Below are 11,862 nucleotides of genomic sequence, written 5' to 3'. Positions count from 1 at the left end.
GAGGCTGGCTTATATCACGCGGACCAGTGTGTTAGATCCTGTGCCGCCTGAAAACTGTTGCAGGACGCAGGGTGAAAATGTCAGCGAAACATCAAACGTCACCCCATGGGGTTGTAAAACTAAAGGACAAGAGGTTGGGGCGAGGGGCGGTTAAACACATCAGAAGACAGAAAAAGTGCATACAATTTCATTTTTGTCACAGTTTTCCAGTATTTCCTATATTCATCTTATAGTCATCTCATATCATCTGATCTAAAGCAAATTGAAAAAAACGAAAACTGACATTTGCAGGTTATTATTAGTATGACAAGGTTTGCTCATGTTGAGGTGTCACATTTGTTTAGTGTTATAACATGGTTTTATGTCTCAAACCCCCAGGTGCAGCCGACACGATTCAAACTGTCACAGTTCACAGCTTATAACAAATATCACCTCAGATTCCAGGTAAGGACTCAACTGACATGATGTTCGCTTGAAGGGGCTTGACGATGACATCATGCCATGTCAGTTATGACAGGCACGCCTCCACAGCCTCCCGTACGATTGGCTGTTGCTCCAAATGAGACTCTGCCTCCACGAGAGAACAACCAGTCAGCAAGCAGACCAAAGCCAGGGGGACCACCTACACACACACATATAGAGAAAATATAATAAAGCCAGCCTCCACACATACGCTCCACGAGCACATGATGCACCTCACTGCCTGCTCACCTTGCTTCTCTTCCTCGCAGCGCGAGTGTGTGTGCTGATGTCAGATGATATAATGTTCACTGTCAGCTCGTCCACTTGGTAGACAGCCTTCAGGAGAGCCTCCTCACACTGGGACTCAGGAAGACCAGACAGCTTCTGGAAGGAGGACGAGACAGCTTCACCTCAGTTTCCAGTGTTTACTGCAACTCTGCTCATTCTTCTGTGTGTGGAGGAGGAAGCTCAGTGCCTCCTTTCTTACCCCAACAGCATTTTTTTAAGTTAATGACATGATACAAGAACAAATAAACCACTTTCTTCACAGTGTGTAGAGAGAATAATGGGCAGTGTCCTGAGGCATCCAGAAACCTCTCTGATTGGTTGATGGACTGATAAACTGTCCCACTGCTGAATGAATATATTAATTGGACAAAAAGTCATGTATATTGTTGGGTTAAAATCCTGGGAGATTTTTTTTTCTACCTGGAGTAAATGTATGGCCCTGCCGTAGAGTTTGCTGTTGGTGACCTGCACGTCAATCATGTGGTTCTGGTAAATCTTCCCCTTTAGGACGTGAGCTCCGGTGCTCACGGCATTCAGCAGCAGCTTAGTGGACAGCTCCCACTGCTGAGAGAGCAAGTGAGAGAGAGAGAGAGAGAGAGAGAGAGAGAGAGAGAGAGAGAGAGAGAGAGAGAGAGAGAGAGAGAGAGAGAGAGACAGAGAGACAGAGAGACAGAGAGAGAGAGAGAGCGAGAGAGAGAGAGAGAGAGAGAGAGAGAGAGAGAGAAAGAGAGGGGAGGGGATTGAGTTTCTGTTTTCTGCATTTACATAAGCCAGACCAGAGAACAAACAATGAAAGCATAAGGAAAATAACCTCCAATAGAACACGAGAAATAAGAAAAACTAAAAATTAATAGGGACTAAATTAGTCACCTAAATTAGTCACCTAACATTTAACCAACAGGCCCTCCTTCTGTCCAGTGTATCTTTCTCTTTATGGCAAAAATACTCTGCTGAAGGATGGCGGGGGACAAAGCAAAAGAGAGTAAATGAGGCAAAACAGTTATTTGTAATGCTCCGATGAGTCAGTGAATAGAGTGTGTGTGTGTGTGTGTGTGTGTGCTGTACCATGTGCAGTAAGTTCCCTGACGCAGGTGATGGCCAAGTGATTTTCAGTGAGGATAAACACAGACTGTTGATGTCATCCTGCAAAAAACAATGCAGACGGTATGAGATAGATAGATAGATAGATAGATAGATAGATAGATAGATAGACAGATAGATAGATAGATAGATAGATAGACAGATGGATAGATAGATAGATAGATACTTGTGGTACGGCAGCTGCAGTGTCTCCATCAGCCTCATGATAAACAGCATGGAGGTGGGACGTCTTCTCTCTCACTTTACGTGCCAACTTTGCCACTTCACTGACATCGTCTGTGGGGAGAAGACACGCGTTGGTTTCATTTTAAACCAAACCAAAAAATCATCAGTTTGAATCGTCTCTCTCTCTCTCTCTCACCGGGATGTGTGTAGATAAGAAGCACAGTGTCCTGGTCACTGAGGGAGGGCAGAACGAGACGCAAGAAGTCCTCATGTGAGATGCAAAAGTCAGGACCCTACAGGGAAGCAGATGAAGTTTAACATACACACACTTAACCTGACACACTGAATCGTGTACATTTTAAAGGCCTGGGAAACATATTTTCTCAATCAGCTTCAAACTATGAGCATTCAGAGAGAGCGAACCAAAGCTTTTTTACACATGAGGGTTTTCTGCTTCTTTCTGCTTTCTGTTGCTTCTTTAGTCCTGAGTATTGAATGTTATAGAGAAAGTAAAAAAATTCTAGGCCTTTAAAATTATAACCCTCAAGATTTTCACCATATCAAAGCCATTTTTTATTTGATTTATGGCTGGCATTATTTATTACATTTAATAATAACAATGTAGTTTGCATTGTCAGTGGCAGGGTCGGCCATTCCTGCACACTGAAATGGCATGCACATGCACATTTACAGGAAATGAAACATGCACATACAGGAGGAAATTTGGAAGGCAAGTGTTAGCATACGCTCACGCTGCTCACAGTTTGTGTGTCTGAGTAGAGGTCACATGACGTGATGCGAGACAGGACACATTCATACATTCATGCATACTGATACTAATGCTTCTCTGCAAAATGGATTTTAAAAGTACTTGTACATTTCAAAAAGCCACATTTAAGCAGTGAACTGAAATAAACCTCCCAGCAGTACAATAAAAAGATTAAAGCAGATTAATTGAGAACAGACATCATAAAGCAGGTACAGCAGGATGTGTTTCATTCTAATTCTACAAGTCCAGTTCAGCAGAGACAGATGTGTCATTACACGGGGAAAATAAGAGCTGGATTTCATTCTCATTGGATTCTCCTGCATTTTCAGACATTTTAACACTTTGTAATGTCTTGTGAGATTTTTTTCAGATTTGTCTCCATGTTTGGAATTGGCTACTACTGACAGAGCTACTGTAGAAGAACTTCAGACAGATGTTAAATCTCCTGCACAGTGGATACTCTATTTGCAATAACTTCCTGTTCATCAGGTCTATGATGTTAATTCACTGCCTCTCTTCACATACCAGCGAAATCAGGGAACCCTCATTGTTGTTCAGCTCTCTGTATCCTCCACTGATGAAGCCTCGGACATCTTCGTAGTCTGACAAACGCAAAGCATAAACACATAAAACACATCTCTGATCATTAACCACAGATCGTTTCAGATTTCTGACTCCTTTATGTGTGAATTTTGCACAATGAAATCAAGGTGCAAATGAAGCTGTGGGTTTTTTTTTTTCTGAGATCACACTCTGCTCACCTGCGCCGAACGTGGGATTACACTCACTGGCGTCAATAAGGCCCAGCACAGCCAAGGAGCCCCAGCCCAGGTAACAAACACGCCCGCCACTACGCAAACTGAAACACACAGAGCACAGCTGTATACAAAATGTCATTCTATCAGCTCACACATTGTTTTCGCTGTTGGTTTTAAAATCTGTTTCATTTCGCTCTTTCTGTGAAATGTTTGATGAAACACGAGCAAAAAACTAAAGTGAAAGGTTCAAAACAGGATGTTCCACCTCTGCCCAGCTGCCTCCAGTAGAGCAGCTATCCCCTCAATCTGAGCATAAGTGATTTCTGCAGATTCCTCATATGCTCTCATGTGCTGCAGGATGCCCCTGTTGGACAGAAACAAACACAAAAGGTAGGTAAAAAGCAATTCAGACAACTACTGATGAATGTAGTAATAAGGTGATGTATATTTTCAAACATTTCTGCACATTTCTGTACAATGCAGTCAAAAGTAACTGCACAATCACAGAATCTGTTTCCCGCAATGACCTCTAGGGGTCAGCAACACACAGTGGAAACAAATAATGAAAATGCACTTGGTTTGCTATGAAATATATATATGGAATATGAAGAGGAAAGCACACAGACAGAGCACGCACGAAACACATGTACATTAACATTATCACTAGTGGCTTCTGAGCACTCAAGAATGTGAGCGGACATACTGATACACGATCCTGAACACACAGATCGCTAGTAATGTAAGAAAACATGTCCAGGAGATTTTTTTTTCCCCGCACAGGTTTTTCAGGCGGCTGTTGGAGAGAATCGGCTGTCAACACAAGGATGCACTTAAGCTGCAGGTTGCACCTTCGTGCTATGAGGTGACTTCAAGGTCATAACAGAGGACAAACTGTACTGTGGAAGACGGAGTTTCGCAACCTACTATCCAGATGTGTGAATCCTGTCTCCATAGTAACACTTCATGTACTTTGAAGTCTATTAGATACGCATCGCCTAGGGGTCTGAAAACACTTTTGGATAATTGCAGAAAAAGTTTCCCAAAATCTCAAACTATTACTTTTAGTACCACTCTACTTGTAGTGTAATCTGTTTCTTCCGCACTGACAGCCTCACTCTGCCATGTACAGGAGCCTTCAACTTTGACACCTAACTTCTTGGCTCACAGCCAACATACAATGAGTTCATGCTGCAGACAAACAAAGAGATCCTTTTGTAAGAATTTCTGTTTTTTTTCCAAGCACACTCACTTGTATGCGACGGGTGTGTTTGTGAAGGTGGCAGCGTGAGCAGCGAACAGGACAACCTCCAGAAGAATCTTGGTGCCGCTGCCTCCCTTCATCCTGGAAGAGCCACTGATGGCTTCTGGCTGAGCACAAACACACACATACACACACAGAGTAAAGGGCCAAAGCACAGACACGCGTCTCTCTTGGGTTTGACAAGAATTAGCTGGATATTCTTACCCCAACTGCTGGGTTGATGAGGAAGGCCTTCTGGCTTTTGGCAAGCTCCTGCATTCTTCGCACCACACTGCGGAAAGTGAACTTGCAGCCTGGAATGGGCTCATCCCTAACACATCATTTCAGATGTTAAAAATAAACTTAATTCAACCCTATAGGGGCATTATAAATTATCCATGAGAATTTCCACCTTTCCATGATATGATATGAATGGGATACGAGTATGAGTTCACACACTCACCTGGCCTGATGTGTAGGATTGAAGCCAATGAGCACAGGAGTGTAGACCTCAGGGTGCTGCAGGCAGAGGTCCAGCTGACCGGCCACAAACGGAGCCTGCGCAACCACAAGTCAAACGCATGCAAACTAGCATAAGTCGTGTGCAAGGTTGCAGCATTCTGACCCACCCTGTCAAGCACAGAATTCAGATTCTGACCAATTAGAGTGACTTACAGATAATCCGCACGAAATACCAATGAACAAGACACGCCTCTTTCCCTCGCAGGCCTGCAGGGTGCCAAAAACACCCAAAGGTCACACAATAGAAATTGCTAAAACAAAAACTGTTTTCACACACACACACACACACACACACACACACTCTCCACCATGCCCCTGACCTTCTTCAGACTGAGCATGCCCATTACAGCGTCATCCTCAGGAGCTTCTTGCGAGGACAGCAGAGCTCTGAGGAAGATAAGACTGCTTATTTGTTTTACAGCTAAAACAACCCAATGAGTTTCAGAAACATGCCAACATAAACAAAGTCATTCACGATGGAAACATTTTCTGCTGGTTGTGTATTTTCAGCCACAAGTGTAATCTTTTTAGGCGTAACAAAGCCCTGTACTACCTGTCTCCTCCTGCAATGATGTAAGAATACACCGGACTCTGGTTCATCTCCCTCAGCGCTCTGTTGAAAACCGACTAACAACACACACAACCAGACATGCAAAACACAAGCAAGGAAGCAGTTTTCCATAAAACAAGTGAGGTTTGATCAGATGATTTCATTAAGTGTCATTGTTCTGATATGACTGGTCTATTCTGGCTTGTTCTGACTTGTTTTATGATATTAGAGATTGAAAATGCTATCATGTGGGGACCGTTTCAAGACAACTTTTACCGTGATGAGGAAAGCAATTCGACCAGATGTCCCACATCCGCTCAGCACAACAAGGCTGTCCTGAGGATCCTGTTAAAGAAACAGAGGGTACGCTATAACAACAAGCCAGACAGACCAACAGAAATCCACACAGACAAAGAGAAGATACCTTGACAATAAGCTCCACCCTCTTGGCGACCTCCACCAGTGTTTCCAACACGTGCTCACTCAAAAGCCTCTACAAAAAATCAGTATGAAATAATCATTTCCAAGTTTTGTCAAAGCAACTCATCATTTACGGACTAACTGTACCTGGTAGATCTCTCCTGTCTCTTCTTGAAACATCTGAGCGTCACACGCCTGTAACATCCTCACAATACGACTGGCTGAAGCCCGGTCGATGTCACGCGTCAGGGGATTGGACTTCTCCGAAACAGGAAGAGACGGCTCATAATCCGGGGACTAAGAAAAATAAAATCACTTTAAAGAACAGTTCAACTTATCTGCTGCATTTAGTCCTACCAGCTTCAATCCGCTGATTGTAAAATATGAACTGAAATAAAAACATTTTTTTATCAGTAGCTGATTTGATGCTAGTATAGCTGGCAGGCCTGATAATACATACAACAGTGTGAGGTTTGCGAGAGTTCAAAGAGGACTGACATCACTCTCTTGTCTGTATGCTAAATATGAAGCTACAGTCAGTTAGCTTAGCTTAGTATAAAGACTGGAGATTAATGAACTAACCCAAAAGGCAACAAAATCTGTTCATCAGCACCTCTTAAGCTCTTTTGTTTCATCTGTTTACATGGGTTATGTGGCAAACTATTCATGGCCAGGCACAGACTGTGTTTATGCTTGCTGAGGTAACCAGCTCCAGTGTGCCGCTTCCTGCTATCTTTCATTTCTTTCCCAGGAAGTCATCCTATGCATACTCTGCATCTGTTAGGAACTGGGTTGGCTTGGTTTAGGCATGATCATTGACATTGATTAAGAATATCAGAGCAGGGCAGGTCATGTCGTGGAAAAATATTACTGACAGTACAGACATAAACAGGGGTTATTAAGGGGAAAAAAGTGAATGTGAGCATGTTTTACTCATAAGGTCATAAACCTTTAAAACACAAATTCCCCAAATTCCTTTAACTTACCTCCCATTCATGCGTAGTGGAGAGACTACACGTCCAGTCTGATCCTGCCATCGTGCACGAGTCTGTCCTCTTCTGCCAAAAACAGTTTGCCTCAAGAAATGTCCCTCTGTGCAGCCTGTTTCCGTATTGTCAGTTAGAGGAATTTAAAGTGAAAACCACAGAGTGCTTGGCTCTGTCTGTAGTGACAAAGTTCACTCCAGGACCTTTGAGACCGAGGAGTGAAAGGAAGTATGGAAATCTCTGCCAAACGCCCACACACATGCCCAGGGTCTCTGCTGATTAAGTCATTCTCACAACTATTCTATAGCAAACAAGGGGAAAATAGGCTGCTCTCCCTTTAAGAGAAACAAAACTGAAAGCGATCCCTGCTTCCTAAATCACAAATTACACCCGCGGCAAAAACAGTTGGAACACGTAGATCAAACTGAAAGCAAGGCATGAGACAGATTTAAAAAAGAAAAATACTCCTTGATCTGAGCTCTGAAAGAGTGTTGGCTCACAATAAATAAAAACCTCTAACAGCGAGATTTGCTCCCATCATGCTTTTCAACCCTGCAGTGTACAAAAGGTCCAACTGACTCTCAGCAGTGTGAGAACAGCCCAATTACACCCCAGCAGATTGTGGAGTCTAATACATTTCATCACTTTCAGTGGACTCTTTCAAACTGTTTGCTGCAGTGTGCCTCACTCCTCCAAACTCCCACTGCTGTCTCTCATAACTGCCGGCTAATTGCTGTCGGTGACACAGCCTCAAGGACATTTTTTCACTTCATGTTCCATCACAACAAAGAAATGACAAATATTTATCCTCACACTTCATAACTCCCATCGCCTCATATTTTCCTCTCACAAACTAATTCCAAACCCAGGCCGCCGTAAAGGCCCGTCCACAGAGTGATGCATTTGTACTGCTCACTATTGGCTCACGCTGATTATTAATGATTATCAGACATCTGAAGTACACTTTGGTGTTAAACTTCTCTGAGTCAGTCGACACCAGTGCTGTGCGTAGGGCGGTCAGGATGATGCGCCTCCGTAGTTTGTTGGCAGGAGCAACACAGAAGTGTCATAACTCAGTGCTCTGCCTGCTCAGCCTAACCTATGACAGTGAGAGGTCACGTTTCTCCAACAACACCCACATTTAAAGAGTCATGAGCTTCGAGGTAAAGATACGCCAGCTAATAGACGACCACAACAACCAGCAACTCCCTCCACACATTCATCACGTTCTCCTCCTGTGTCGTCAGATTAATCAGTTTCTTCTCAATTAACCAATCACTGACAAATCATTAGCTCGAAAAAAATTTGATCACTTAAAATTTTGTTCCCCTTAATGCAATGTGTTATCAATTGCCATATGCTACTTCACCATTAAGTCCACTTCTGAGAATTTCTGAGGCGAGAAATCAATTGTGTAACAGGAAGCCAGCACCCACGAGGGTCACTAGCCCAGCCAGCCATGCCGGCCAGCCAGTCCCGCCCACAGACACCGCTGTGAGCTGGCTGGAGCTCTCTCAGTAAACCCCTCATTTCATCTCTAAGACAAAATGAAACTTGACCTTATTTCAGACGTTTAAAGTAAAACCAAGTCTGTTTTCAGCCAAGAGAGCTCTGGTCAGTCAGAGCTGACTCCTCAATTAACCTGAATGATAATCTTTTCCCCACGGACAGAGAAACAGATGCTGAAGAAGCAGAGGACTCGATGTATGTTTGCAGCAAGATTTGACTTCTTTTGCTTGCTTTGACTTTCGCAGAAATCTAAAAAGCCATTTAAAATGCGAACACCCTGTCTTCACTGAATGATGGAGCAGCACACTTATCAAACAATACAACATGGTCTAAATTTATACACAGTTTAGTCTCAAGCACAAACTATCAGAGTATCACAAAGTATCTTCCTCTCTGTAACCAGTGTTCATAGAGACTCTCCATAAATAATAAATTCCACCTGACCTGAAACAATCTTTGTGCTCCCAATACTCTCTAGTCAAGTCAAGCCTGCAGCAGTCCTGCACTGCACACTGACCTTGGCACCAAACCATGAAAGGTCCTTCGATTTTGAGGAAGCTGCAAGACCTCCTTCTCATCTTCTCATCCTGCTTCAATCTCAGCAATGTTCTGAATTCTTGACAAATCACCCCCCCCCCCCCCCCCAACTCCCCACTCAGAGGAGCAAGAAAGCAATCAGCTCTTAAAACCCTGGAACAGAAGACGAATCATTCAGGGTGCGGGAAGGAAAGACACTCAGATTTTCTTTGTCACAAACTGCTGCTTTCAGCACTGCACTGACTTCAATCCAACTCGACTGATGCTGGGGAAACATCACTGATTCTTCAGTTTTAGCTGATCACTCAAAAATCAAACTCCACGTATCCCAAGGACCCTGAAAACTTGCTGCACTGCTTTAAAAATGCAACATTCCACCTATTATATGTGATTATTTTGTATAAATGTACTTGGAAACTGAATTCAGCTCTGACAGCAAGACAGTAGATTTCTTATACTGCCATTGCATTGAAACGGTAAGACATCAATTTCCACTGAAAAGGCTATAAAACTGCTTCTGTGAGCTGAATGAAATGAGCACAAACACACGACAAGCTTGTATAATTACTTTTTTCCTGAACTCCAGCGTGTTAGCTTCCCCGAGGCTTTGGTATACATTCACATATCCTGCTGCAGAAAATGTATTTTCATTCCCCTCTTAGTTATCTACATTTCTCAAACATTTCTTGACAGGTTTCAGAGTATCGGGATGGCATGTACATACTGTACCCTCAGCTACAGGTACGTTTATATGCATACTGCGCTTAAATGGAAATGCTTGTAGTTTACATAAGCTTTGCATTTTGGTGACAAAACTAAGCACAGAGAGGAGTGAGCTAAGGGAGGGAAACATGGAGGTAAAAAATCTGCTGCTTCACCAGTTGTACTCATACATAATCGTACTATATTTTGCACGAAAAGTAAAAAATGTGCAATAAATTATTCAGTACATGCTTAGTTACGGAGTGGGGGCTTCCCATCTCTATGTACTTTTACTGAAGTAACTTTACCACAGCGTCTGAATACTTTTCCACCGCTGTCAGACTTCCGTTTGGCCCCCAGTCGTCCTCTCTGCTGTGCTCACATTATCTTCAACTGTCTGAGCTCTGTTTGGAAGCAAATAAAGCTCCAGCTGACCTTGTGTATTAGTTCCAGCAACTTTTTCATTGTTAGTACTTCCCTTGAATTTGTCTGACAGAACAAAGTGAAACTCATGGCTCTCTTGTGTAGTTAATTGGATGGGTCTTATGTAATTTGTCACCTTTTATGTGGAGTTTTTCCGCATGCCGCAGATGCACAGCTTTCCTCATATCTGAGGTGTTCTTATCTCGCCTGTCCTCACAGTCATCCACAAACAGATTAAAAATCATTCCGTGAATCCTGATTCCCATCAACACAGAAACAGACTCATTGCTTTGGTCTTCTGAGGTTTACTGCTGATCCAGGAGCTTTTTGTCCTGAATGGAACGAACAAGAAGCATTTGATCTCTAGTCCTCAGGCATTTTTGAATAACTACTGGAAAGTGGGACTGCAGCTGTAACCTCTGAATCATGAAGAAAATGTTTTCAAATGTTTTTCTTACAATACTGCTAATACTGCTACCAGGACGTTTTTGAGGCATATTGAGGCTCATACTTACAACGAAATGGGAAAAACAAACAAAAAAACTTTTAACTTCTTGTTTACATGTTTTCCCAGGAGGGCCAACGTGAGAATTTCATTTTTAAATTCTTGAAAAGCTAAGGGCTGTCATGGCTCCAAACATTGGCTCCTTGCTGCTGACACAAGCCTCTGCAGGTGTTTAGGTCAGATTTGGCTGCTCACACTCTGAGCTGTGGCTGAATAACTGTCGCTCACTCTCGTTGTCTCTCGCTCACACACACACACACACACGGCTAGACAACCATCCACTGGCTCTCCCTGTCCTCCAGCCGCACAGCCACGGTTGTCATGACAACAGAGAGGCTAATCTCCAGCGGACAGAGAGAGAGAGAGAGAGAGGGTGCTCACACAGAAACGTGCCGCTAAGAACGAGGAGCCAGTGAGAGTGTGTGTGTGTGTGTGAGAAAGAGATGCAGTGCATGCTTGCATATTTCCAAGTGTGTGTATGTGTGTGTGTGAGCACACTAGTGAGTGGGCACGTGATTCTGTTGCATCCTGTGTGTGTGCATAATGACATCCTGACTACACTTTTATCCTAGGAATCACTTTCCCTCATTTTCCCCCTCCTGACTGTCCTCGTATTCCAAAATTCCTTATTTTGTTTGTTTCTTCTCCTTAACACTGCTACATTCATCTTTTGGTTTTCCTTCATACAATTAATTCATCTTTTGGTTTTCCTTCATACAATTAATAAATCCTTAATCCTTAATTCCTTCTCCATTTCTTTTTTGTGCCTTCATCCCTCCCTGTCTTTTTTCCTCTTCTATCTCCAACACCCCCCCACACACAAATAATTCCTAAATCTTCCAGTCATCCTCTCTCTTGCATCCTTTCTGTCAATCTTTTCATCCCTTGGAACTGCTTCAGTCTGAATCATCTTTTCTCTCTCTCT

General features: G+C 43.1%; 1 protein-coding gene across 5 annotated transcripts in view; it reads right to left on the bottom strand.

Annotated features, from left to right (window-relative positions):
• gckr (glucokinase (hexokinase 4) regulator) overlaps positions 1-9,343 on the bottom strand; it is a 30,961-nt gene extending 21,618 nt beyond the window's left edge. For 3 of the 5 annotated variants that reach the window (XR_006842739.1, XR_006842740.1, XR_006842737.1), the window contains exons 1-19: positions 7,262-9,343; positions 6,423-6,572; positions 6,280-6,348; positions 6,132-6,200; positions 5,859-5,932; positions 5,626-5,692; positions 5,459-5,512; positions 5,247-5,341; positions 5,009-5,114; positions 4,793-4,911; positions 3,809-3,907; positions 3,547-3,644; positions 3,311-3,387; positions 2,213-2,309; positions 2,018-2,127; positions 1,816-1,893; positions 1,171-1,314; positions 712-846; positions 433-622 (exon numbers count right to left, since the gene is read on the bottom strand). Coding sequence is in view for 1 of the 5 variants with exons in the window: in XM_046382580.1 (XP_046238536.1) it covers positions 509-622; positions 712-846; positions 1,171-1,314; positions 1,816-1,893; positions 2,018-2,127; positions 2,213-2,309; positions 3,311-3,387; positions 3,547-3,644; positions 3,809-3,907; positions 4,793-4,911; positions 5,009-5,114; positions 5,247-5,341; positions 5,459-5,512; positions 5,626-5,692; positions 5,859-5,932; positions 6,132-6,200; positions 6,280-6,348; positions 6,423-6,572; positions 7,262-7,312 (1,806 nt within the window). In the remaining 4 variants the exon portion in view is untranslated. Of the gene's footprint in view, positions 1-173; positions 623-711; positions 847-1,170; positions 1,315-1,815; positions 1,894-2,017; positions 2,128-2,212; positions 2,310-3,310; positions 3,388-3,546; positions 3,645-3,808; positions 3,908-4,792; positions 4,912-5,008; positions 5,115-5,246; positions 5,342-5,458; positions 5,513-5,625; positions 5,693-5,858; positions 5,933-6,131; positions 6,201-6,279; positions 6,349-6,422; positions 6,573-7,261 lie in introns of those variants that run through there. The other 2 variants (XR_006842738.1, XM_046382580.1) reach the window with 2 other exon arrangements.
• Between the last annotated feature and the right edge of the window lie 2,519 nt (positions 9,344-11,862).

Source organism: Scatophagus argus, chromosome 24, assembly GCF_020382885.2.
Source record: "Scatophagus argus isolate fScaArg1 chromosome 24, fScaArg1.pri, whole genome shotgun sequence".
Taxonomy (NCBI): Eukaryota; Metazoa; Chordata; class Actinopteri; family Scatophagidae; genus Scatophagus; species Scatophagus argus.
This window is presented reverse-complemented; position numbering and strand designations above follow the sequence as displayed.